Here is a 27,434-nt window from a genome sequence, read left to right on the forward strand (position 1 = left end):
CATTGCCAGTAGGTTTTAAAATATTTTGATTAAATTAGGATTTTGAGTGGAAAGTCCTCAGAATCTAATCTTTTGCCCTGGGATTTTAATGAAGTCCTCCCAGGGGTGTGAGTAGGATTGATGTCCTCGCACATGTCCCGCCGTTCCCCAATCGTTCTTTTAGAGCTGAGCAGCTGTGTCCCAGCAGGAGCAGGTGGTGAAGTGGTCGAGCTGGCTCCAGCAGGAGGGGGGAGTCGGACGCTGGAGCGCAGGGCTCGGCTGTAGAGCGTTGTGCTGGGAGCCACCACAGCCAGATGTCTGGGCAAACACGGCCGGGAAGGAGCTCCCCACACAGTGGTGCTCTGGCGTTAATTTACCATCAGTAATGCAAGAGTGGGTTATGTCTTTATTCTTCCTGGAGTAAGTATTCCAGCCACTAGCTCACATAGTCAAGTTTTCTGGTCATGTACAAGTGTTTTTCTTCTAAACAAACACAGCTTAACCCTTGAGTTTTATTAAATCTACAGTAGACCTGCAAGCTCAGACACTCCTCCAAAAAGAAGGGGTCTTATGCTTTAATTTTGAGATGCTGTCACAGCAACAGCTTCTTTGATCTGCCAGCCTCAGAGCACGTATCAGAGGGAAGGCCAGCTCCATCCTTCCAGGCGATGGGAATGGCATAAAGAGGTGAAGCAGTTGCCTGAGCTCATGTGGTAAGTCAGTGGCAGAGCTGGCAGGACAGCCTTTTCCTGATTCCCTGGCCAAATCCAGCGCCTTAGGCCAACGCTGACCGTTCTCTTCCTCTCACATTTAGTACTGACAACTATTGAATAAGAATGGGTGCTTTTTTGTTTCTGCTGTTTATTGCTGGCCCAGTTAATGTCAGGTTTTTTTATCCCAGTTCCTCAGCAGGTACTTCTCACGATGCAGAGCAGAGAAACAAGGAACACCAGCATGAAGGGCTGAACTGCAGCCAGCATGTCTCTGCAACGCAGAAGCGATCAGTGTGTTTCACAAGTGGTCTCTCTCCCCAGTCCTTTCAGTTCTCAGGCTTTGCCTACATGTGCCAGGACCAAGCCAACGTGCTGCTATCCCATGGAAGTCTCTCTTGCTTGAACAGGACAGAGTTGCAGCAGGCAGTACTTCGTCATACCTTTCAAATTGCTGGGCTTTTTCAATTGAACCCAGTTGGTGATCAGCTGTTGTAGAAGGGGTGTGAGCTGGCAGTCATCACATGCTGGCCTGCAAGTACAGTTGAAGGTGTTTGCAGGTACTCCAAATTCACACATGAAGTAGACATCCCTTGGTTTCCTGGACTAGCTGGACACGGATGGGTTTTGCCCATGCTTGTGTGATAGGCAGCCTGGGGTCCCTTGCACATAGGGACCTCAGACAGTGCCGAATAGCATCTCTAGGGGAAGAGGGGGCATCTGTGGCAGGTGGTGGCTTAGTGTGATGGAATGTGTCCCAAACGTGAAGCTGATAGCTAAGGTGAACAGAACTCAGTGCTTGATCCAGCTGAGCAAGCTGCTCACTGGTATTTTTGAGGTTGGTAGGGAGACAAGTAGTAGCTTCTGCTGGTTATATTGAAAGAGATTCAGGATGGAAAAACTGGTTCTCAGTGAAGCAGAAACAAACTGGTTCTTCAGTGTCTCTGATGGCAAGACAGATAAACCCCAGGAAACCATGCGTTTGTATAGAGGGGCATGTGGGGTGAGTGCTGGGAGGAAATTCTTATTTTCTATTTTCTACGGAGGCAACAATCCTTGCTCCAAGAGTCTTGCCTTCCAGTTGATGGTGTTTTTCTTCCCTGGTGACAAACAGACATCATCAGAAAGTCTCTTGTTGTTTCAGATTTCGTTTATCACGTATTTGAACAGAGACTTGACAAGGGGTTTTTTTCAGGTATTAATTATAGCTGACTGCATGGCTAATCCATCATTCTCTTTAGATGGAGTCACGGTGTGTTGAGTGATGTAACTTCAAATGTGATCAGTCTGCCATAGGTGAAGATGTAGCAGCTCTTTGTCAGAGCCAGTTCTGTCTCACCTAACAGTAAATGGAAGAAAGGCTAATTGTATAATGACAAAGGACAACATTTGGAAGGAGATGAAAGATTCAGACATCGCAGTCCTGTGATTTCTCATTTCAATTCCAAAGTGAGAACAAGGGAAAAAAATTGTTGCTTTCCATAACCACAACTCATTTTATCATGTGTCTCTGGGCATGATCATTCCTTCTGAGTCCCGCGATGTTTTATCTTTTCTCATCCATAGCATATGGATGCTGAAGTACAAAGAAGCTCAGAGAGCACCTGTGGTTTCCACAGCCCTCTGAAATGAGGCTACAAGAGTCTTACCCAAGATCTCAGCAGCTGAGCTGAGGACGGAGCTGATTTTGCCCCGTCTGAGGAAGCCAGCACCTGCTGAAGTCCACCTTCAGGTTTATCTTTAAACATTCCAAGTCTAAACCCACATGTCCTGAAATTATGTGCCCTGCTAAATTTTTGCAGTGACTCATTGGGAGTACATTTTGTTGAGCAACCTTTTGGTTTTGTTTTGAAAGTAAGTGGCTTTGAATCTGTCTGTAGTAGTCTAGATCATTTATCTTGCCCTTTTCTACATCTTCATATGGTAATAAGGAAGTTGTTCAAGCATATGAGCATAATTCAGAGCATAAATTTCCCCTGAATACGTAATTGTGTAAAATAGGAGCGTGAAGCATGACATCTCAGATAAGGTTGTTGGTCCACGTGGCACTTTGTGTATGAGATTTGTCCACACTTGAGATTTGAGAAAGACCTCCTGCTTGAATGTGTTCCTTCTTTGTGCAGCGCTGTGTTCAGCTGTGGGAGACACTGCAATTCCCTGTTGCTTCCTGCTCCCGTCTTGAGACACAAATACCCATTTCTCCCCAAAGATACATATTCACAAGTTGTTGCATTGTCAATGCCTTAAAACCTGACAGTAGTATTAAACTTTTCTGAAGGGAATGCATTCTCCAGTTTGGATCTAGGCTGGAAGCAGATATATTGCATTTGTGCTAATTAGTTACCAACTAAGCTGGCAACAGTTCGTTGCCCATCTGTGGTGGGCTACCATTAAATTGATGGTCACTTGAAAACTAATCAAGAGGCACTAAGAAAGTAGCCTCAAGAATTTGTTGGACTAGAGTGGTTTGAGAGACTTCAGACATCTGGAAGAAACTAGCCATGCAAAATCACTGTGAAGGGGTTTTTGTGAGTAATTCCTTTAACTGGACTTGAAAAACTTGTTTCTGTCACATAAATATAAATACAAACTAACCAAGCAGTCACTATTGGTTTTTTTTTTAAAAAAAAACAATCTAGCCTGAATACAACAAAATTTAATCTGTGCCTTCCTTGACAATTGAAGTAAACTGGCTGTGTCATGGGTTTGATCCCTCTGATCCTGCTTACCTTGGGAGACTGCAGAGCGTATTGTGTGTCTCATGGCAATGCTGAGATCAGCCCTTGGACTGAGAAATTCTCAGTCCCGTGAATCAACAGGAGATTTTGTATTATCTTTAAGGCTACAGTTTCACCTCAATTTCAAGGTCTCTGTTTTAATCTCAAGACTCTCTTTTCTGAGAAGAAACCTCATTGATTGAGCTAGCACTTTGCTTCTGATTAGCATGTTAGAGTAGAACCTGACCCACAATACTAGGAAATAAAATGCTTAAATAGCTAAAATGAGATTTTTTTTTTTAAATGCAATTTATTAAATGATTTCTCTCAGTGATATGTTTAGCAGGTATAGAAGACAGAACGAACTAAAACAGGCTTTGGCATTTCAGAAAGTGAGTCATTTTTTCTGTTGCATCATGTATAAACTTTTCCCTTCTCATGTATGTATGGTTGAAATTACTTTGAGGTTTTGAATTTTCACTTCAGCTCTGTTTTTTATTATTTTCAAACATTACTGAAAGTGATGGTTGATAGTGTTTAATACTCTGCTCGCATTGCCTTGCTCTTTAGTAGTTTTTATTTTTTAAATAAGCCAGTGGGCAACATATAGGTGGCTAAATGAGCCAGGGAGTTATTGGCTTCTCATGTTTAGGTAGGAGTAAGAGGTAGGTGTGTTGAGGATCCATAATGTGGTGCCAAGGGTTGCTGCTGTCAAATAACCTTTATGCCGGGAACCAACCTTGAAATCCTTGTGCAGTGTGGTCATCTCTTTTCAAATTCTCAAGTATTTGTACAGGTTCCTTGAAATCAGTTTAAAGTCCATGAACGTGGTGCTGTTGCAACCAGCTGAGATAGCAGACAGGTGTGTCTTTTCTTTAAAAAGTGCAAAACAGTATTAAACCCTCTGAGGTCCTCTGTGCTGGAGGAATGCTATTGCTCAGTGTCCCAGTAGTTTTAAAATAGTCTAGGTAGTTTTTAAGACTAGTCTAGTCCAGGTAGAACTGTGGTATCTAAATGGAGTTTCCATAGGTCAGGCCCAGCACAGAAGCCAGTTGGTCTCCACAGGCCAGGACTAACAAGATGTTGTACATGCTTCTTGGGATGAAGAAATCCAGCAGATGAAGGTGTGTTAAACCTGCCTCTGTGTGCCCACTTTGTAGGGAGAAACGACTACTCCCCAGGGTGAACTTGATGGCCTTCTTTCGAGTTCACAGCTACTGTCAGCAGCTGAGCACTGCAGGAAAGAAAGGACTTGTCCTAACCCCCAGGCAGTTGGGCAAAGTAATGATCATCTGGGCTTCATCTCTTCAGGAAAATTGTTGAAAGGCAGGCAGCTTCTACAGCCGACTTCTTTGAGCTGGTGGGTTTCTTGCACAGCTTTGGCTTGGTGTGCTGCTAGGCCTGGTTCGTCCTTGCTCTTGCTGCTTGGTAGGTGTGTAGCTTGCTTCAGACCCAGGGCTGAGGATCTGTGTTTTTGCTACAAGTAGCCTTTGTAATAGTGGTAGCATAGCAATGGGTACAAAACAATTCAAAGAGGAAGACTTGCCGAAAAGAGCTTAAACAGGCAAGAAATGGGTGCCACCACAGGCATTTCTCCCAACCCTCATTAATTTTCATTTTGGAAGAGTTATGCTTGCGGAGGTGCTTTTTTGTTTGTCTAAAATAAAAATCTTACCCTAGTTCATGGAGCTGCTGTCCCAAACATTTTTAGAATTAACGTGCTGCTGTCTGGTCTACCTTGTCTCGTTAGAAACTGGCTTGATCTTCAGTCTTGGCAGATCCCATGAGAGTCTGAGATCTACTAGAAGGGTCCAAGGTGACTCTCTGGTATGAGAGGGTAGGCATGTCACAGCTTGCTGAATGTCAGCTGTGACAGTGTGGTGCCTGGGATGCGCTGTGTCAAGGCTTGAGCTGCAGTTACGGCATCCTGGAAATGTGAAGCTGGAAAGGGCTTTAGGAGATGATCCTTTCCTTTTTCTGGCAGTAGCAGGAGCTCAGGTGGTGGTGGTCCTGAGCAATGTTGTTGCTTTGTCACTGGGCCTTTGTAGCTGCTGGGACCTGTGTAGCCAGAGGAGTTCCTCCTGGGGTTGTCTCCATGACTTTCACCCACCCAGCCATGCAGATACAAAGTGTGTGGAAGAAGTTTGCCCTTGGGCCTGTCCCTCACATGTTCCTGATTAGTCATTGCCTGGAATCTGAAATACTAAAGGGCTGCAGAAACTTTGCGAGGAGTGAGGCTGTGTGTGCCAAGGTCCTTGGGGTAGAGTTCAGCAGCCTGAAGGACTCACCTGATTACAGCAAGGTACTTCTGCAAAGTGGTTCACATGAGATGATCTTTAATGTCATCGGGTGTTTCTTCTCATTGCAGTTGACAAGGCAACCTGCTAGCTGCTGGTGTAACGGGGTTTTACTTCACGTAGCTGCGGCGCTGCATGGTGTGGAGAAAAGCCGGGGTGCGAGATGCCCTCTAGCGCAGTGCGGGCAGCACAGCTCGGCGCTCCACGGCTGGTGGCATCCGAGTGGCACGGCTGGGAGGTAACTGGAGCGGGCAAAGCCTAGCAGGGACCTTTGCTTTAAGTGGGGATTTCAGCCTTAGGTTGGGTTTATGGAAAGCAGCATGAGGTTTGGTTTAGGGAAGGGGAAAAAAAAAAAGTCCTTTCGAAAAGCAATTTGTTTCTGCTTTCTGTGAGCAAGGCTTCCAAACGGACTTGGTCAGTTCTGCAGTACGATCAACAGGACTGGAAAAAAATACCAAGTGAAGTAACACAGTGGCTGTGGTAAACATGAACTGAGGCCTTGGAAGTAGCTAATGGCATACCACAAAAGAGTCTCCTTTCACCCACCATGGGCCGTGCCAGCAGCAAGTGCTGCCAGCACTGGCGTCTAGCAGAGGAAAGCATCATTTGGCTCCCTTTTGGATTTCATTACTCTTCCTGCACTCCCTCCTGCTCACAGCAAAAGCCTTTCCAGTTGTAAAGTGAATTAACTCCCTTCATGTCAGTGATGGATGAGGCACTTTCTCCCCCATCAAAGAGGCGAGCCGTGCCGGTGAATGCAGGCCAGCGGAGTTGAAAAGTCCGAGCGGAACAGGGGAGCCCGTGGGGTGACCCAGCTGTCAGGCAGGACACCCTGGGGACAGCTCCCGCCGGTGCCCTGCGAGCGGGGAACAAAAGCTGCTCTCAGCGTGCTCGCCCGGCCTCGGGGCTCTTTTTTTGTGTTTCCTGCTTTCAATGGACTTGGGCACATCCCTTAACACACAGCGGCTGTTTGTGCGGGGTTCACAGAGCCTCAAAGGCTTTCAGAGGGTGCTTCTCCGCCCTGCACAAAGGAGGGTTAGCACGCCGGTACTTGGGAGATCTCCTTTCAGGCGTCCATGGCTAATCATATTAAAGGTGACCTCGTGGGCAGCGCTTTCCATTGTTGCCATATGTTTTGTCCAGTGCTTGAGTGATGTTGCGCATTGGAATGTATTCATGCATCGCCTAATTTAATCACCAGGCTTAATCCCCTCTCCTGTTCTACACCCCTAGAATTTACTGGCTCCTTTCTAGCCTCCCATGCATTGTCTGGGTCTCCTTCACAAGCTAATACCGATGCCTGGAGATATTTTTATTTGTTTATTTACTTTCAGAGTGCATTTTAAAAAAATACTCTAAACAACAAGTCCAGCAACCTCTCCAAAGGGTGAGTGAGTACAGTGGATGCTCTAGGAGGCTGACCCTTTGTCCCTGTGATCTTTTTCTTCCAGCTTTTCCATAAAGAAATTAAGGATTAGGCTCATGGGTTTAAAAAAACAAAACAAAATACTACGAATGGAAAAATGACTGAGAAAGCCGTGTGTCTCCTTTTAATATTGTTGGAATAAATAACTAATTTTAAGAACTTGACTGTCTCTATAAAATATGGTGTTGGTTTCTGCTTTAAAACTTACCAGTTTGGTATGGACAACTCCAATTCCAGGACTGACCGGACAAAATTAACCCAACAAAGCCCGAAGTCCATCAAGCTGGGAAACTGGAAAGTCTGATTTATGCAAAAAGTAGTGCAAAAACTAGAGTGCTCTGCAAGGGCGGGCATGCTCCACAGAAGCTGGGTATTTCTAGGGAGCGGTGCTTTGCAGACTGTCTTTTAAGGGTGATTTCTAAAGATTTTTCTAAGACTTCCCTGCCCCAGCCAGCTCTGCCCTTGGGGAGGGGTATGTTAAAAATGGGAATTAGAGATTCAGTTGTGTTGTGACTTGCTTTAGGAGTGGATGGGGTCAGGCCCAGCAAAGGAAGGCAGTGTTGAGATTATAGGATGATACATGATCAGGTTGCTAGTATGCTGGACTCCCAAGGGCAGGAAACCTTTTAATTTCCTTACACTTGCTGAGGCAGATTGTTAAATAAATACCTCATGCTTTGGTTCAGCTCTTAGATTCTCCTTCTCCGCATACGGCGTGCTGGTACCCACAACTCTAAACAGTGGTCTACATCCCGGATGTCTTTGAAGCCTTAAACATAGCTGGTACCAATTTAACTGAATTACAGCTTTGAATTTCCCTCTGTGTGAGTGTGTGCGCGCGCATACACATTTCTCACAGCAGAGTTCTCGCACGTGAGTTTACTGGTCTTCTGTGACTGTGTGTTATGGTTTGGGTTTGATAGGAGGAAGGAGGAATGACGTAAAAGATTGCAGATTTGTGGCTGGTTTTAAAAATAGTTTTAAAATATTATGTACCTTCATTTTGAAGAAATGCAATACTGCTTGGAAACCACAACTACTGAACATAAACCATGTCGAGCCCCTTACATATGTTAAATAACAGTGCGGAATAGAGGGTTATAAACAGCCTGCTGTGCATTAATGCTGGAAGAAGATCACTGATCCTACCCCCCGCGCTCCAACCCGGGGATCGAGAGCAGAGTTGCGGGCTCTGACATCAACTTGGCCCTACAAAAATATTTGACGTTTTACACCGCACCTTTTCAGAGTGAACCTTGCCAGAGCCCTTTTCGAAGTGCCTACATGCAGAAGTCGCTTGGCCGCTGAAGTGCGGCCATGTCAGAGCTGGAGGAAGACAGCTGGCCGTGGGTTAGCTGGAGGCCAGGGTGCCTCTCCCACTGCCAGTGGGCTCTGAGCTTGCTGGGACAAGTTGCCTGGCCCCCATCCACTCCACCTTCCTTCTTTCCCTGTGACAGAGGAGCCACGAGGTCCCTAGGAAAGTGTAAGTGGGAGCAGGTTGCTGCCAGAGGAATTCGGCCGAGCCACAGCCAGCCCCTTCCCAGGGGAGCCCGGCAGTTGTGCTAACAGCAGCAGCTCTTGCCATCCCTGGGAACAGGCAAGGATGTCCTTGGAAAGCTTTGGATCTCCCACTCATGCACTGAGCAACCGTGCTTAGACACACCACGAGATTCGGTTAAGTAAGGCAGAGGAGGCGGTGGCACGCAGCTTGCCTCTGCCCGGGGAGGAGGAAGGCGGCGCTGCCATGGCGGGATGCTGGGTGGTATTTCATGGCACGCAGTGTGTGGAGGAGATGCTCTGCGGAAGGCAGTGGGCTGGGTGTGTATGGCAGGAGATGCCTTCCCATTGTGTGCTGCTGACAGTGTTGGGGAGAGAAGGTTTGGCCGATGACACGGCACAGCTGCCTGCAGTCCTGGCAGGTTGTAACAAGCTGCGAGAGAGTCCAGGTCGTCCCCAGAGAACAAAGCTCAAGTCAGCAGTGCTAGGGCTGGACTTCGGGACTGGCAGGTATTTCATAGCAGCACCCCAAAGAATGGGGGAGAATGGCATGTCTTGTCAAATTGAGATCAGCATGGTGCAGTCAGGGTATTCTACATCTTCGTAGTACCAGCTCCAGTTTAATGGCTTGCAGATATAACTAGAGCTCGAAATACTGTTGTGATCTCTCGTGTTACCTGGCAGAGCTCTTATCACATCGGCACAGGGGCTGTTCGTATTTTAATGGGTTTATCTCTTGTATGGAGGGTATTACAAGCTTTCATCTGTCTTCCAGTGCAACTCTACAGAAGTCCCTCCAGGCATAAGGCAGTACCTGGGCGCTGAATTAATCTGTGCTCCTGGGTTCTCACAGCTCCATTAGTGGCTTAGCAGGGGAAGCAGTTAGCATTAACAAACTTAAGAAAATAGGATTTTCTGTGTTTGATCTGCCCTCGGCTCCTTTTATCCTCCCAAAAGCAATGACAAAGGCTGGGCACATTATGGGAAGACACAAAATAGTCATAGGGAAGACACAGAATAGGCTGATTTGTAAAAAGTGTATCAGCATCCTCCAAGGCTTGTGGGGGTGAGGAAAAGTTGTGCTATAGTCCGGTGCAATAAAAGACACCAAACCATTTTTCCTCCTGCCACACAGGCAGATCTGCACTCACAGCTCTTAACCTTGCTTTTCCCTGTGACTTGAGCCATTTGAAGACAGCACGGTGTCCTGTCCCCCTTCAGGTACGGAGGGGACCTACCCTAGGGAGGAACAAACCGCTGCCTTGTGCTCTGTCGCTGGCGTGAGGCTGGGGCAACTCTCAGAAACCATCTGGCGCTTTGTGGAGGGCTGTTTGTCCTCTTGCGTTTCATCAAAAGAACGTTTACTGTTGCTGGTGTTCTTGTTCTGTTTTCCCTTAAAAAAACTGCCTGTGATCCGCGTGCCGTGTTTCCCTTGCAGTGCCACGTTTCCTAGCAGAGCTGTGCATCCATCGGTGGCTGGATCTGTCCTCTCTTTGGGAGCCGTGGACTTCTGCAACGCTGTTCTCTACTGACTGTGGGCTCTCACAAAACAGCAGAGCCAAGTGTGAAGCTGAACTTCAGGCTGCTTAAATCTAGGGTCAGTAAGTTGAGACCTGTTTTCAGATGTGACTGTCAGGTGTCTGAAATAACAGCAGTTGGGGATAATGACCTGTTACCTGTTGTACCCTCTAATAACGACTTACCAAGCAGTGAGTTTAGAGAGGGTTTCCACTTGGTTCTGTCACTTTTCATCTAAAGCAAACGTGGAACACACCAATTGCTTTTCTGAAGTCTTGCAGGCTCTCACATACTGTTTAGGGACAGAAACGCCTTCAGGATCCCTTTCTGATCAGGCTTTGCTTTTCTTCATCAGATCAAGAAGGCATATGCATGGACTTCCATACCGCCCAACCTGTGAAAAAGCTGGTGTCTGTCCCGCAGACCCCCTCAGGTCTCGGGTACGACCGACTGGCAGGCTGCGTGGAAACGTAGGCTTGCTTGGCTGCTGACACTTGTCAGCTTAGAGGAAATTTTACATCAGCTGTACGCTTAAAGTTTCTCTCCTTGTTAATAGGGAGGAATATTTCCTTTTTTTCATGGTTACTTTAACTCACTTGGTTGGTCTGTTTGCACCAGGATTTTCAGAGCGGTGGACGTATTTGCTGCTCTGCCAGCCCCTGTTGTATGGTGAGCTTTCCGATGAGCCGGGGATTATGAGGCCCAGGGTCTCTGTCAGTCCTGGGTGTTGGTGTTGGGTGCTGCTGGTGTTGTGCTCCCCTTCTTCGGGCTCTGCACCGGCTGCTGGTGCCCGTGGGCGTTGGCAGTGTGGTGTCAGCAGCTGAATTTCCTATCTTTCTTCTCATGCAACAGACCCTGGTCCTGCCTGTTCGCACCAGTTATAGGTCCCTGTGCTGCTGCCCTGGCCGCTGGCTGTTGGCCTCTGGTCTCTCCTGGGGAATTTTAACTCTCTGATAAGGTTTGTGATGTCTGAGTGCTGCCCTCCAGCCATCAACTTCTTCATGGACAGAGAAACTTCCCTTGCTGGCAACTCTAATGGCCTTGAGAAGGGTCAGTCCTGCCTCCCCAGGAGTCTCTGGGTTGTTTCAAATTCCTGATTGCAATCTAGCCTTTTACTATGAGGCTTGATCATGCTCCTCTCCCAAATTCCTGCTTTCCCAAGTGAATTTCTGTATCTCCCTGGTGAAGAAGAGGCCATTGGGACTGGGAAGGACCTAACTCCTCCTTTGTGTCCTGTAAAGCCTGTAGTCATCATCAGTCTTCAAAATGCAAGAATTTTCTGCAGCCCAAAACCTCTCGTCTCCATTGAGGCTGGTAAAGCCCAGCTTGTGAAGGCTCTGTTATTGCGTAGGATGAAATCAGTGAAATTATCTTTTGTCAGAGCACCATCGGGGCTGGGAGAAGTACAAGAGCCGGGAGTGCTTTAAAGAGAGGCTGGGAGACAGGCTCTGAGTAACAGAAAACAGCCAAGCAGTGAAATTTGGCATGTATCTTGTTAGTGTCACAGTTTTTTATGTGGCATTTCCTAGGGATGTTTTGCTTTTATTTTAAAATTGATGTATGTGTAGAAAATACTTTTAACTTCATTGACAGTTCCCTAGTGGTCTAGAGCATGTGGTGCAGTGTCACAATTCGTTAGCTTCTGAAGAAGGTATTTTTAATCCACCAGCGTAAACCCTTTGCAATTGTATAATCTGTATTTTAGTCCTGTGGTTTCCTAATCATGCATCTAGAGAATGAGCTCATCCAGTTTATAAATCATAAAGTGAACGGAAGTATTCAGCTCTTCTTTCTAAATAAATCTGGATCCGTTTCTTCATGGATTGTGTTCGAAACCTCTGATGCAGGCAAGTGTGAATGCTTAAAAATAAACTCATTTGCAGTTTAGATTTTTGCCAAGTGGTGAAAGTTGTCTCCTGCCCCGTCTTTCCAGAAAGGCTCTTCAGCTTTGACTTGCAGCTGTAAAATAAAAGCCAAGGGTATGATGCCAGCTTGCCATTTTGATGACGGCATCTGCATGTCTTTGCAAAGGATCCAGCTGTGCTTCTTTCTGGTTTTGCTGTGCTGCCCAACCACCTGTAGCAGAGGTTTTGGGGGCCACTAGGCAACAACAGAGCAGCCCTCGTGTGTGCTTAGGGAACACGTGTTGGTGACTTCACTCCTGTGATGGGAAGATCCCAGGGTCCTCGCTGCATCCCAGAGCAGATGTTTGGAGAGCAAGACCTGCTGCAGCCTGTGGGATAATTTAGTAAAAACTTATTGTGGCTTTGGGACCCAGCCTGACCTCTGGTTAGTTTAAGAAGAGGGAAAAGCTGTCTGCTTTCTTCCATCTTCCCATGTCAAGGATTCACTGGCTTTACCTGTATTTTATGCAGTTCTATAATGCAGGCAGCAGCAGAGGAGAGGAATAACATTTGAGTAAACTACAGGATTGTAAAATAGAAATGAGCAGAAGGATTCAGGCCAGAGTGATACCCCAAATGAGTTTCAGCTCCTTTTCCTAGGCTGGATTGGGTTTTGGATTGACATTGTCCTTTAGCCACACGCATGGATCTTGTATCCTTTTAACAGAGGTAGTTTGCTGGCTAATGTCCTGAGAGGGAAGAGACCTTAGAAATGTGCAGCTTGCGTGTTGCAGAATGAGTAAAGCTCAGGGTGATGTGTTGTGTTGTTTTAAGTAAGACAGAACTCTTCTGCACAGGAGACCTCAAAACTGGAAAGAAAAGCGGGAATGGAGAGGAGGTCTAACCCCCAGAAATAAGTCACCCTTTGCTCTGCTGCCCATTTACACCCAGTTGTTGTTCTGTCCTGTGGCAGGGGGCAAGGCTAGCAAGAGGTTTCTGTCAAACACAGCACCATCACCTCACACCCAGGAGCTCCAGGACACGCGGGTTGGCTGGCTGTGGAGCACGCTGGGCACCCAGCATCTTCCGTGCTGCCTCCTTCCTGTGCCTGCTCTGCATTTCAGTTTGGGAGTCGAGATGTCTCAGGAGTGGTGACAGTGGGGCAGGAAGAGGGGAGAAGAGCAGCTGCCACTGATGTCTCCTTCCAGGCACCCTGGCCCCAAGGAGCAGGCTTATGGGACAACTGATGTTACCTCTCTGCTTTTGTCCGCTTCGGCAGCATCCTAGAGCATTTAAGCCTTTGCCTGGAAACATGCATTTAGGAATGGGGAAAAGGGGTCTCACTGAGGAGGCAGTGGTTGAGATGGGACCAGTTTAGGACCAGTTCAGGACTTCCAGCCGGTAGCAGCAGCAGTCCATAACCAGGTGCTGAGATTGGCCAAATATTTCGCTATCTGCAAAGCCAAAAGGGAAGGACCACCCCATCTAATGTGAGAGGTAACTAGTTGAGCTGGTAGCAAGTTTCCTTGTCTTTCCTCTTCCTCCACTGTAGGACTTTTGATGTCTCCTTTATTACCCCCATCCTGTCCTTGCCACATGTTCTCCAGCCTCTACCCAGGGTCTTTCTCCAGCAATTTCGAACTGCAGCACAAATAGAAAAGCTCGTGGAAGGAGAAGTGCTTCGGTCTCAAGAACAGCTTCTTTAAGTGAAAACACAGCTGTGAGGTTTGCCGCCTGCGCTTCTGCAAGGGCTCGTCCAGCCGGCACAGCCAGCACCGCTGCAGTCCTTCCAGCACGCAGGAATTGGGAAATCCATTGTGAACAAGATTGAGTTTGATGGCTTGCATGGAGGCAGATGAATGTATTTTTAAGGGACAAAGTGCCAGAAAACTCTGTGATTACGTTACTGGAGCATGGCTCGTTTTTTGTGGTTTTAAAAGCGAGTGTCAGGACTTCAGTGCTATTTTTTTTCGGGTCAAAACTGAAGCTTGGGCGGGGCATAAAAACCTGCTTGATGACTAAGTTTATTCTTAAAAAGCTTTCTAGAGCTTGCTGGAGAGGGCAACCTTTATTGCAAGAGGGAGCTCATACTGGTCTTTTAGGACTTCCACGCAAATGGGGTTAAAATTGAATGAGTGCCAAGGGCAGAAGAGAACCCCTGCCTTTCAGGAGACTGCTCTCAGTGTAATCTTTAAATCCAGTCCCCTGGTTTTTGTCTTGGAGGCTCATGTTCTGCCTCTCCTCCTTGCCCTGGCTGAACTCTTTCTGCTTGAACACCCCACCACATTGGTGGAATTACCTTGAACAGTTATAACCAAGGCTGGCCGAAGCGTGCCCTTACATTGTCCAAGAATTAGGACATGTGAAATCTTTGACCTGGTTACTCTGCTGAACCGGTAATACCTCTCTGATACAGTGCATGTGTAGAGAAAACTTATTGTCTAATAAGCAAACCTTGACGGAGGTTTGCTGCTCGGAGCCAAGGCTGGGAACGGGGGGATCCAAGCCAAACCATTTACTCAAGGGGCATGCAGAATTTGCCCAGTCAAGTCAATATAGGTACTGGCAGTGTTTCAGCAGCCAGAAGACTCAGGCTCTTTCCTTGTTGGAGCTACCAGGCTTTATCGCATGACTGGGCCCCTAATTGCTGCAGGTCTAAAACTTTCTTTAAAATGAGGACAGCTGCTGGCTGCATTGAAGCCCGGGCAAGCTTGGAGGTCCATAACAGCATTAAGCACTGCTCCCCCTTTCTGAAAAGCCTCTTTCTGGCCTTGGTGGGGGAAGCACCAAGATGTAAGCAGCTTCCCCAAACCACCCACCAAGGCCTGTCTGCCCAAGCAGGGCATGGGCAGATCCCTGCAGCGATCAGGCAGCACAGAGCTGTCGGTGACTGAAAGGCAGCTGCCCTGAGCCCTTCTGCTTTTGCTGGTGTCTCGCGTCTGTCCGTGTCTGTGCATTGGTTTGGTGTCTGCTCACCACTGTGAGGGTGAGTGTGGGAACCCTTGGGTGCAGGTGAAGCATGTCGGTGTCTGATGGACAGAGGAACAAGGGGGAGCAAGGAGCATCCTGCTGTCAGCCAACTGCATCCTCTGCTGGATTTAAGGATGCAGGAATAGAGAGCGGGAGGATGTTACTAATCCAAAGAGTGGAGTTATTGCACAAACAAGTGTTATGTGCACACAGCCCTCAATGCCCAGTGACCACTGTGGGCAGGAGATTATTTTGCTCAAGTTGACTTTCCTCGAGGAGGTGGCATTACCTTCACCTCGAGCCTGCAGTATGTGCCACCGAACGTTACCAGGGATCAACCATGTGCTGTGAGTATGTTCTCTTGCTCCGTTGACCAGTCACAGGGTAGTGTGCCCACATCTGCTTGGTACCTGAGCTGCGATACTCCCCTCCACGGAGGCAATGACGTCCTGCCCATCAAACAGCCTGCCCCAGCCCCTCTGAATTTCAGCGCCCTGTTCCTCTTCTGTTTGGGTGTATTGCAATTGTGTCTGATGGCAAGCGAGCCTATCCATCACGGTATCCACGCAGATCCCAATTACTCCTTTCGACAGCTCTTATTCACGCACCTCCCTGTGCCTCTGACATCTTAATTATTGATGGGGCTCGCCTGGTAGGCAGCACTCTGTTCTCAACATGGCTACGTTCCAGCTCCCTTTCCCATTGAGTTCACGCACGCACCATGCCGAGCATTTCTTTATGTGCATAGCTATTGAAGTGGAAAGGGATCTTTATTAGCATGTGAGCTCCAGGGCTACGTAACCGAAGGGGGCAGTGCAAGCTAAATCACACCGCAGTACAGCGCTGGGAAATTTCCTCTCCCGCTCCTCTCCCAGTGAAGCCCAGCAATGTCTTGTAAAATGAAATGATCTCATATGTTTAATGGTGAAGATCCCTTGATCTGATGAGCTGTTCTTGTGATGGGGTCACCCTGCACTTGCATTTCTGTAAGAAACCTCCATCCCCCATTGCCCCTGCAGGCATAAAATCCAGTATTTTGAAGAGGTACCTTTGTCTTGATATTATTTTGTTTGCTGGCTTTACAGCAAGCCTTTGCGTTCTGACGAGGCGCACTGCCACACAAAAAAAGGAGCTTCAAAGCAGCATGTGGTGTTGGAGCAATGTTGTCAAATTGGTTAAGAGTTAAAGCTGTGCCACAGGGACCATTGCAAAAGCCTCTTGTTTTGTAGGGCTTCATCTATCTGGGAGGCTCTAGATGTCTCGTGACATTGCTGTAACAGAAGTCAGATAGGAGGAATGATAAAGTGGTTGATCAGTTCCTGACATCTCTCCTGCCTCCAGCCTTGCCCTGCAACCTTCTTTAATTCAGAAGTAACCAGAGGTTTTGTGCTTAGTGAACAAAGGCAAAAGGAAAGAGTGGCTGCTGGAGAAGATGGGACCAGAGAGAAGCAGCAGTGTAGGGTGTGCAGGGACCTGGGAAAGGACACGTGAGTTTTGTTCTTGGAGATCTGTGGCAGCAGGTGCCTTATAGATTAGTTTTAGCATGAGAGGAAGAATCTGTGGAGCAGACCCTCCAAAGCGCTGAGGTGCCAGGGAGTGTAAGTGCCTTTGCAGCTGAGCATGGCCGTGCAGAAGTGAGCACGTGTCTGAGGGTGGTCAAAGGAGCACTCTTGTGGCTCCAACGGCGGACATGACCCAACTACTACATGGATGTGGGCAACATTTTCAAGCTTAATAGGAATCTTACAGTCTCTACATCACAGTTTGCCTCTTGGCAGCGCTCAGCTAGTCCTTCTCTACCTGCCTTGCTCACCCTGTGATGAGTTTTAGCGGGGGGGCTCTGTGCTGCCTGCAGAGACCAAATGCCACCAAATGAGCAAAGGCAGCCGAAGCGTTGCCAGTGGCCACACAGCCAGAGGTTGGCTGTTCGTTCGGGGTCTGTAAGGACTCCTGGCCTGGGTAACAACCACAGGTTCCCTCTTCCCCCTCCTGGCTGGCCACGACAGTGCATCAGTAGGGCAGATCTGCAGAAGAGCAGGGTTTTGTGCGACAGCGACAGCATGGCTGCATTGAGCCATGGTTGCTGGAACAGACCTCTAGTTACACGTCTCTCCATGTGACAGCCTGACCCTGACATTTTTCTGAGTGGGGTCCTCTTGTCAATGTGAGTGACAGCAGCATCCTCTTGCCTGACAGTATTGCCCCAGACGGTCAAGCTGTGTATAGTGCCCATCACACAGGCCTTGCTGGCACTGGCGGGTAAGCAGAGACGGCTGAGCCTGCCAAACAGGGTGTGCTTTATTTGTCTGGAATACCGTGAGCAGACAAAGAAGGGTTAAAATAACAGAAAGTTGAAAACCCGTTATCTCCGGGAACTGTGATCTTTCCTTTTTGGGTAGGCGGGTTCCATGAGACCCCGTTACCCCAGATAGTGGAAAGGTCACCCTCCCATACCTGATGGCCCCACAGCTTTCCCTGGCAGCCTGTCCAAACAAGGCTGTTTTCCTTCCAAGCCCTTTTCCTTCCTTCCCTTCCCCTGGACTTGTCTCCTTGCACAGAGCTGGCTCCAGCCCTGGGTGGTGCCGGGGACCCAGAGCCCAGGTGAGCTGTAACCAGAGATGCTCAGTTACTGCAAGCCCAAAGCCCGCTTAGCTGAGAGCTGCAAACGAGAGGCTCAGGCACTCCTGAGTTTGCCCTGATGAGAAATGTTGCTAAAAGTGGCCAAAGCCACACTTTTGCCTGATTTTGCACTTTCTTTCGTGTTTCTTCTCTAGTGAGTCTGCAGCGCAGTGCCTTTTCCTCAAGGTGCAGGACCAGGTGGAGCTGTGCCCAAGATAACCCCTGTCCCTTCTGCCTCAGAGGTGCTTTCTGATACTCTAGCAGGAAGGCTTTGGAAAACCTGGCCCAGAAAAATGGCTTTGGGCAGTTCCCAGTTCCTCCTTTAGTTCCCCAAACCAAGGCAGCTCACCTGGGACACCTGGGAGACTCTGGCTGTGGACAAGTGACTTTTGCCCATCTCACAGCAAAACAATCGTTTGTCTCCCCTGGGGAGGTGGCTTGTTTCTTGCTGACCTCCTGCTCCTGGGGGGTAGCTGCCATGTGCCTATCATAACATCTGGAAAGGCTGGAGCTGCAGCCTGGCTTTGTGGATCTCAGCAAGAAGTGTCCCCAGCTGGCCCTGCTAGTCCTGCCTTTGGCACCGGTCTCCAAAATGGATCTGAGGTATCTGCTAAGCTGTAGTGAGATCAGAGCTTTCAGCAAGGGGTAGTTGTTGAGAGCATAAGAGGTTGCCATTTGGGTGTTGGTATGAATTGTGGTACTTGTACCACGGACATGGGTGATACATGCTGTCGCAGGAGCACGTGTTTCAGAATGGCTTACAGAGTTAGGGGCATAGAAGTCAAGGGAGATCAGCTGGATTTGGCCTCAGCCTGGTACTTGATTCTTAACTCAGTATCTGAGATGGTGAATTCTTCAATGATTTTGTGGTATGCAGCTTTATTTGGGTCAGTGAGAGCACAGCGTATGTCTTTGTTACCCTTTAGGGAAGGGAAAATCAGTGCATCATCTAATGATTCAGCACACAGGGTTTCTTAACAGCCTACAGGAGAAGGATGTTTTAATTCTGTGTTTGTTCCTGAATAAGCCGTTAATTTGAGCTAGCAATTTCCTTGGAGCCCAGAGGAGAGGAGTCTGTTACCAAACGGAGTGGCTCAACACTGCTCTCTCCTCTTTTCCCTGTTTAAAAAGGTTGGGTTCATCATAACAAACCTCCTTCGACTTTTGGCCCTTGTGATGGTCTTCCCAGACCATTTCAAGAGTCCTGCATGTTCCAGCAATGGTAACAGCCTCGCTGTTAGTAATCTCTGTGACCCTGAAAAAGCCAAAGCGCTCAACGCATGAAGACGGCAGCTACCTCCTCCGAAGGAGGATGCTTCTCTTAACCAGCCTGCTGGCCCCTGGCTGGGGTCTGCAGCCCTTTTGTGGAGCCCAAGAGCTGCATCTCACGGCTGCAGGAGCTGGTGGGACACTGGTCTGGGGGCCAGCAGCCTTCCCCTGGGAAATGAGGGGCTGCTCGGAAGTGCCAGGTTGTTGCTGTTTTCTAGGCAGTTCAGCATATAAAATTACTGGAGACATTTTCAGCAAAAAAGTCTCCCTGCAGAACTGTTCTGTTGCTTGTTGAAAGAGGATTAATTTTTCCCCCTTAAATAAAATGAGCCGTGTTTGAAATCTGAAAGCCCTTGCCGAATGCCTTCTTGGAGCTGCAAAGAAAGCAGCTTCCAGGTCACATCATAGCCTCCTGCCGGACGCAGATCCAAACTGCAAACCCTTCTAACAGCTCTTTAATAACTCTGCACAGAAGGAAAAATCTGTCACCTTTCCCTCTGTGGTTTCTCCTCTGTTCTAATGCACTGAAGGAACGAGATGGAGCCGGGAAAGTTTTCAGAGAAAGACTCGTGGGAACTACAGCTGCCGATGGAGAAGACTCATTTCTTTAGTGTCTGAGGGGAACCGCAATAGCTTTGGTGAAGGGTGGTGTGTGTGGGTGGGTTTGGAGGAGTGAACCGTTATGACCCATGCATTTCAGAAGAACCACAAACACTTTATAGTAACAAAGGGTGGAAAAAGCGAGAGGTTTCTGCAACGCATGTGACTTTTCCCTGAGGTTTGGAACCCCGCGGTATGTTCCAGGCCACGGTGTTTGCGTGTCAGTCTCGGTGAGTTAAGCTTTCCCCCACAAGCCTTGCTTGAAGTTGCTGTGATGACTGAGAGCCTAAAATGTCGCTTTTTCCCCCCCCCCCCCTTTCTCTCTTTTCATTCTCCCCCTCCCCCTCTCCTCTCTGCAGCTGAAGCTGTCGTTTACCTTGGACCAGGAGAGTGGGATGCCTCAAGGCTGTTATATCTATCAGTACCGGGACAGCAACAAGTAAGTCCCGCAGAAGATTGCACGCAGCAGACAGGGGAAGGTGCATCGCAAGGAGACGGCCCTGCTTTCTGGCATAGGGCTCACAACTGCTTGTACCACTTAAAAGTAGATTAAAGCAGGCTTCAGGCTTGACCTGAAACTGGGAACAGCTCCTGTAAAGGCCAGATCCTTTAAAATGTACGAGGCCCCACAGCCCCCTTTTTTCTGCAGCATTTAAAAGCTGCTTTATTTGGCTAAAAGGCCGTCTCTTGGGTACCACGGGCTCTGGCAGAATTCACCCAGGCTTTGCCCAGGGGTGTTTGCAACTCAGACCCTGCACTGTTTTGTGCTGGGGTGACTCTGGGACCGTGGGCTGAGGGTAAGCATCCAAAGGCTGCAGAGCACCGAAGAGGGTAGCCCTCACCTCTGCTCAGCTAGAGACACACTGCATCCTATTCTCTCTGCTAAAGCTCATGCGTGGGTTCACTGAGTGGCCTTTCATTTGTGGTGCTGTAGCCCCAGTGCAGCCACGCACTCTGTTTTTATAAGGTACCATATGATATTCAAGCTTTGGATGTGTTTGCAGCAGAGTGTCCTCCATTTCTAGGTATTCGACCTATTTTTACTAGCTGCTGTAGTGAATTGGCACCCAATATGTTTTTATTTCAAATCACATTCTCATTATCAAATTGACAGCAGCAGCACAATTCAGGATATTTCTGTGTTTGTGCTGTGTTACGTTGCCTGAATACCAGCATGTCATAAATCCATAGCCTGTTACCTCCACCCATATAGTTCTGCTTCTTGCCAGTTGTTGAAGGTTAACCTGAAAAAAGGAGGGTATATGAAATTGTCAATGAATGGAACAGCCTGTAATTAGATCTGCTGTGAAACACTGACGAGAACAGTCCCGATGAGGAAGGGGGACATCCGGAAAGAGCACCTACCCTTTTCTAAGCTGAGAAATCTAAGTGTTTAAACAAGGAGGGAGATAATTTCTGGTAGAATCCTTCCCACCTGTGGATGGGCAATTAGCGTATGGTACACAGTCCCATCCCAACTATTCCAGCCCCAGAGGCATGGATGAGCAGAGCTGGTACCTCCAGCAACACCAAGCTCACAGGGCAACGTGCAGTTCAGCACCAAATCATAAAATCAACAAGGGAAGAGCATTTGTTTTTGAGGTTTTTAAAGGTGGCGGCACACAATGGACAGCGAGGAAAAGAAAACCCCCAGACTTATTGGGGTTTGTTAAGGATGTTTATAGATCCAGTGTTTCTAATTGTGTGGTGTATATCTCAAAAATCAGCAGCCGTGTTTTTTTCTGCCACAGAACCTCCTCTCCCCAGGCTCCAGTGGGTGTTTTGTGCCATTGTTTGAGGAAACTCCGGGGATGGGAGTGGAGCTATTTTGTTTAAGCACTAAGGCCAATAGCAATTCCGCTTGGAAACCTTGCTTTTAGCTGTGAGTTGTCCAGCATGTGACAAAGTAGCTGCGGCATGTTGGCAGCTGTTGATTTAGAGAGGTATGGCTGTGACCTGCATTTCTGGCAAGCGTGGGAGCCGAGCCATGCCAGCCAGAATCATGGGTTGGAAAATACGGTGCGGGCAGGATGAGTGGGACTGTGCGAGTCTGACGAATCCAAACTGCAGTTGTACCTCCCTGCGGGGCCCCGAGCTTTGTATTTTATAGCTTGCTTGACCAGCCTGGGGGGAGCACGATCCCATTTCCCAGAGAGAACCTTGCTAAGTTTGCGCTCATGCTTATCCTCCTAAGCCCTGTGCATGCAGCCCAGCACCTGCAACAATCCTTGGCTAGTGAACTGAAGCGTGAAGGTCTGTGCTACGGCTGATGTATTCTTGCAGGTAAAGTGCCCTTGAGCCAGACGTGTGCTCAGTTCTGGTTGTACCCTGGGTGATTTTGGAGGAGCCCACGTGCGCTGCAGCTTTATTGACAACGAGCATTGCATTTGAGTAGTGTAGTGAAGCGCCGGACATGGCAAGCAGGGACCGTACTTCTCAAGCACTGAGCCTTTTGCAGGGTTAGTTTGTTATCCATACAATAGCATGGCAGTTGTAATGATAATTTTTCCTTAGCAATTTCCCAGGGTAAATTGTAAGCCTTGTGTTCTCCAAAGCCTAGTCAGGCTTTGACAGTACTCACCAGGACCCAAGGGGATAACAGCTCTTCTCCATTCTTCTATAGACGTATCTATAAGTTAAAGCAATGTAATGTTTGTGTCTGCACCATGTTTTGGAGCTGTTTACAGCCCAGAGAAGAAATGCTGGCCATATGCTGTGGATCCCTGCAAGCTTGTGCATGGGAAAGACTGGAAATGTGCACCCTGGAGCCCAGCATCCTCGGCAGAGCATCGGGGCTGGGACCCACACCGGGGACAGACTCGTGGTGGGAGCACCAAGTGTGTGAACCTCTCGAGCAGCAGCTTTAAGAGGGGGAAGCAGAGGTGACCCCGGTTGATGGGAACCCGTTCGGGCCTGGGGAGTGTGCCCAGTGCCCCAGAGGTCTTTGTGAGCGGGGCTGTGCGTGGTGAGGCTCAGTGCCACCCTGGTCACTGCAGGAGTGTCCCTTCCCCTCCAAGTGGCAAATGCTGTTCCAAGCTGCAGCCAGACGGGGCCACCGGAGAACAGTGCATATTGGCCTCCCGCTCTCAGAACAAAGGACTGCAGCATTGCTGAAAGTGTAATTACCAGAGTAATTAAAATTTCTATTGCTTAGGCTAGAAGTGCAAGTATCATGCAGGCTCTTACAAGGGCAATCAATTGGAATTTGTTCCCTTTAAAATGATAAAAGCCTGCCAAGGAATTTTTGCCTGCTCCTGGCAGCTTCCCATTGCCGGCCTGCCTGCAGCAGCGTTCATGAGTGCAACGCTCGCCAGGTGCCCACTCTGCTACCGCACCCTGGGTGCTGAGCACTTTGGGGAGACCGGACCCAGCAGAGCCTTGGGAGCCTTGGACTGAGAGCAGAAGAGGTGCTGAGCAGCCAGCTGCTCACCCCTCCACCCCCGGCTATAATATATTGGTGTCCGATGGCTCTTGATAGTCTCAGCAGCGATCCAGGTGCTGTGCTTGGAGCTGTATGGGAGGAGAAAGGCTGTCACAGCCCCTGCAGTCACAGGGGCGAGACCAGGGACATCACTCCTCCCCTTTGCCCCTGCTCAGACCCAGACACTTTCCTCCCCTTGGCTGCCAGTCCTTCTCAGCCCTTCAGTCCTTCCTGGCCCCAGAGTAAATGACTTGACCTCACACAGAAGCAAGCAGTCGGCTTTCTCATTTTTAAGCCACGTTACTTAAATTCTCCCTAATGGGTATCAGTCAGTATAACTGACGGAGCACCGGGCTGCTGCACTGGGCTGTCCGGCGATGGGAGCGCTGTGCCGTGCCATGGGGACGGCTGGTGATTTGTGCTGGAACAGGAGCATATTGTCAGCCTTCACGTGGCCTCAGTGAAGTCACATCCAGGAGAGGACAGCCCTGCCAGCCACCCCACAGCGTGACTGTGGCATGAGTCGGGCGTTGAGGGTGGCACTGGCTTTCTGCCGCTGCCTCTGCGCAGGCTGGGTTTCTATGGCCCTACACAGGATCCAATTGCAAAACCCAGCCAGGCAGTAAAAGACCATCAAGGCCATTTGCATCCACCATGGCTCGTGAATCCCATCTTACAACACACGCTCACCGGTCTCCGATCTAGGAATATGATACCCTCTGTGCTGAGGAAGCACCGGCTGCTCGCTCTGAAGCCTGCCTGCCCGGCGTGGCTGGTCCTACTCCTGTGGGCTGCCAGGCGGTGAGAAGGATTAGGTTAAGAAAGGTTACGGATGGTCATGAAAGACTTCTTCCAGCCCAAGTGCAGGAAGAGCCAAAGCCAACTTGAGATCCCCCTGAAAAAATTAATTGTGAGAAATTTAGCATCTTTTGGCTGTATCCAAGAAATAGGAGATTCAATCTGTTTTCTGCATTCACTGCTGCTATCCAGACACTTCTCTGGAGACTTCCTAGGCTCTGCTCACCTGCCCACAGCAAGTCTGACCCTTCAAATGCCTTTGTCTTCCCTCCCAAGACTCTCTGATTACTGTCACCTTTCTCAGATGATGCAGTGTTCAGGGTCCCAGCCATCCCAGACCCACTGAGGAGCTATAAACCCCTGTCAAGATCCATCCTGTCACGTGGGCCGCATTTGCAGAACATTGTGATGCTTCCCCGTCCCCAGCTGGTTGTCCTCTAACATGGTTTTCCTGCTCCCTTAGCCTCCAGGTATTGGTTTCTTTTGTAGGTCCTTTCCTAATGTCACAGGCGCCGCCTTTGCCGATAGACCAGCTTGCAGTTCGCCGATGAATTTCATTTTAATTCCTTGCTGCAGCTGGGGTTTGTGTCAGGATTATGAATTTGCAGCGGGGGCTTTCATGCTCTCTTCAGAGCAATTTCGAAACCCAGAGGAGCAGCATCTCGCATGGAAGCACTTAGAGACCTCTTAGAAAAGCAGCGTTGGAGTATTGATCATTTTTTCTCCCTGGGGACCCGGAGTGCTACAGATAGAGCTGCTGTGCAGTGTAGCCACTTGCGGGCAGCACCACACAACTCTTCAGGATGAGAAGTGAAAAATAGCTCCAATTGAAAGGAAAAGTGGTGTGCCCCCTTTTATATAGAGATCAATGATGCCTGGTACATTGGATTATCACTTAAAACACCAGGACTTCAAATGCCAGGGTGCATGCACTCCTGCTGCTGACAGGCTAGTGATATATAATGCTGTTTGGGCTACCAACTGAGCTCTGCTGTGCAATCTTTTCATAAGGTGAATGTAATATCTGCAGTGATGTACCCAATGTTACATCAGGAGAGCCAGCCTATAATTATGCTTGAATTGTTTGAATGGGTTATTTGTCACTAACACATTAGCTCACTCCATTTATTGCTACCATTCAGGGCTGCAGCCGGTTTGGTGTAAACAGCGTGGGTGGAGGTTTGAGGGGGTTTATTTTTCTGAATAGTGCAAAGCAGAGTTGTTTGGGGTTTATTCTTTTTTTGCGAGGAGACCTCTTGACTGGGGGTACTAGGAACAAAAGATGTAAGGCAGCTGACACAGCATAACTGATTTGTTTTCAGATATACTTCCCAGGTGTACAGCTCATGTGTTGGACTTCAGCATGGACCTGGTTGCTTTGCAATGACCTGGCAGGTTTACCGTAGCATGTTTTGCTCCTTATGAGAAATTGAGACTTGCAGAGTGGGTTGTTTGTGCAAAGAGCTGCTGCACAGCTCACACAGTTGCTGGGTGCCTGTCCTGCCTTATTACATGGTTGTTTCGTGGCATGCATCCCAGCGAAGCAGCACTGCTTGTATTGGTGTAAAGGAAGTGATTGTCTCCCCTAATGGCATCTGATTTTCTGGTTAGTGATCAGCAAATATGCACTCTGCCCTACTTTGACCTCCATGGTCAGGGAAGTCTCTGAAGGTGGCATCTCTTCTTGTGCGTCTTGCCTGGCAGACTGGGATTTCATGGGGGAAATCCATATACGTGGAATCCGTTGACATCTCAGGCTTGGATGGACACTGTCTAGTAGCAGTTATTCACCTGAAGCTTATGAAATGCCTTGTTTAGATTTCAGATCAAAATAAAATTAACTCCATTTCTAGGGTAAGTTGTCCAGGAGAATAAGTCTGGAGGTTGACCTTTAAAACTTCAAAAGATACGTAATCCTTCCTGCCTAAGGTATGAGCTCAGTTTTCTGTATGCCACAACCAAAGGCTGCTGGGACATACGCTGCAAAATAGCCTTTGTCACCTGAGACTTTGAGGAGTGGAGAGTTGTTCTTTCCTTGCCGAAGGGAAATGTCTAACTTATGGCCATTTCTAGGTGAGGAAGAAGGCTCTTGCAAAAGGCTCTGCCCAGGTACTGCTTAGCTGATTTTCTTGACACGGACCTGCCTCCTCCTGCCACCCTGCTGCTTAATAACAGTTTTCCAATCCATCGGTGCTGTAGAAATAGTAACTGCCAACTCCTTGGAGTGTCAGTGCGGTGTGGGGGCTGCAAATGGAAAAGGTGATCGAGGAAACTCGCTTTTCCCCTGAGCAAGCAGATGGGATTTGAAGATAACCTGACTCCTTCCAAATGAACATTTAAAGCTTTCTTTGGTGGCCTACACAACATCCCACATCGACCAGTAGCACTCTCCCTAAATCCTCAACAGGCTACCAGAGCAGTCAGTCTGTGCTCCCCCCCTCAGGTGGAAGGAAGGACTGGGCTCTTAAACCTGGGTGAGTGCAGGACCTCCCTGCTTTCCCTGCTTTGAATCAGGGCAGGCTGTCATCTTATCTTTCAGAGTGCCCACTGGGAGAGGAGCTGTAAAACCTCCATGTCTCAGCGTTAGATATCTGGGTATTTGGTGGCAGTCAAGTAGGTGAGAAAATCATCTGCAATTGTAATTGAGTCAGAGATACTGTCTCCATGTGTCATCCCTGGAGATCTGTTTATGTATCCATTTGCTTAACAATATGTTTGGAAGCCCTCAGCAGCATTTCAGCACCATTTCCCTGGCCTATATATATCTGACTAAGGCAGTGAGGTATATCTGGACTAGAATTGCTAACCTATGGCTCTGGGTTTTCTTAGTAGCCTTGAATCAGATGAGTCTCTGATTAGCCCATAGGTACATGGGAGAGGACAGACCTGACGTGGGAAAGAGTGAATAATCGTTCTTCCACAAGAAGCACCTCTCAATTTCATCTCGAACCCAAGTTGCAGGCTTGATTTTGTGTCCCGCTCCTGGGGAAGGCCCTCTCCTGAGCTGAGATCTGGCTGGAAAGTCACCAGATCCCCTAGCCATCTCTCTCCCAGCAGGATTTCTAGGCATACTTTTTTGTAACAAATATGGAAGAGAAGTCCATGTTTTGGTTTAGTCTGTGTGTCCTTGAATGTGTAGTGTAGTGTAGAGCGACTTCTCTGCCAGCTATTGCTTTTGCTGTCCACCCTGTGATGTTACAAGCAGGGAGTGGTGGGACCACTGCGCAAGGGCATGTGCCGCCTTCTTTTGCTTTGTTAGGATGTGCTTTAGGTTTGAACTAACAGTGGAAGGTTGCACGCAGTGGCAGACAATGGAGTAAGACCAAAGATGATGACGGGGATGCTGAGTACTCGGAGCACGTGTTGTGCTGGCGGTGAAGAAGGATGCCCTGCTTGGAGATAAACCTTCCAGTCCTGCTCGCCACCCTGCTGTTTGATCGGCACTTTCTGCCTGGAGAGAGCGGGGGCTTTCAGTTTGCCGTAGGCAGGACCTCTACGGTCTGTTCAGCACTAAGTACCTTTGTTCCCCGGGGGATCGGCAATGTAAGCTGGAGTAACCGGGTGGATTGTCAGCCAGCTGGGATTGCCCGCTCATCAAGAGCTACTGGCTGAAAGCTGAAGCATTCAGACTACAAATAAAGCACACATTTGAAAGGCAAGAGAGATTAACCACTGACAAAACGTCCCAAGAGAAGACCAGGGAATTCTCCATCTCTCAAGGACAAGTGCACTTCTGGAAGGTGTTTTAGACCCTACAAGTCCACGGATT

General features: G+C 48.5%; 1 protein-coding gene across 1 annotated transcript in view; it reads left to right on the forward strand.

The window, feature by feature from the left end:
* DIS3L2 (DIS3 like 3'-5' exoribonuclease 2) overlaps positions 1–19,889 on the forward strand; it is a gene marked incomplete at both ends in the record, with an annotated part of 151,631 nt that extends 131,742 nt beyond the window's left edge. Inside the window, one exon of the mRNA XM_082003901.1 lies at positions 19,806–19,889. Within this exon, the coding sequence (XP_081860027.1) occupies positions 19,806–19,889 (84 nt within the window). The remainder of the gene's footprint in view (positions 1–19,805) is intronic.
* Between the last annotated feature and the right edge of the window lie 7,545 nt (positions 19,890–27,434).

Source organism: Phaethon aethereus (genome assembly GCF_964289735.1).
Source record: "Phaethon aethereus genome assembly, chromosome: 9".
Lineage (NCBI taxonomy): Eukaryota > Metazoa > Chordata > Aves > Phaethontiformes > Phaethontidae > Phaethon > Phaethon aethereus.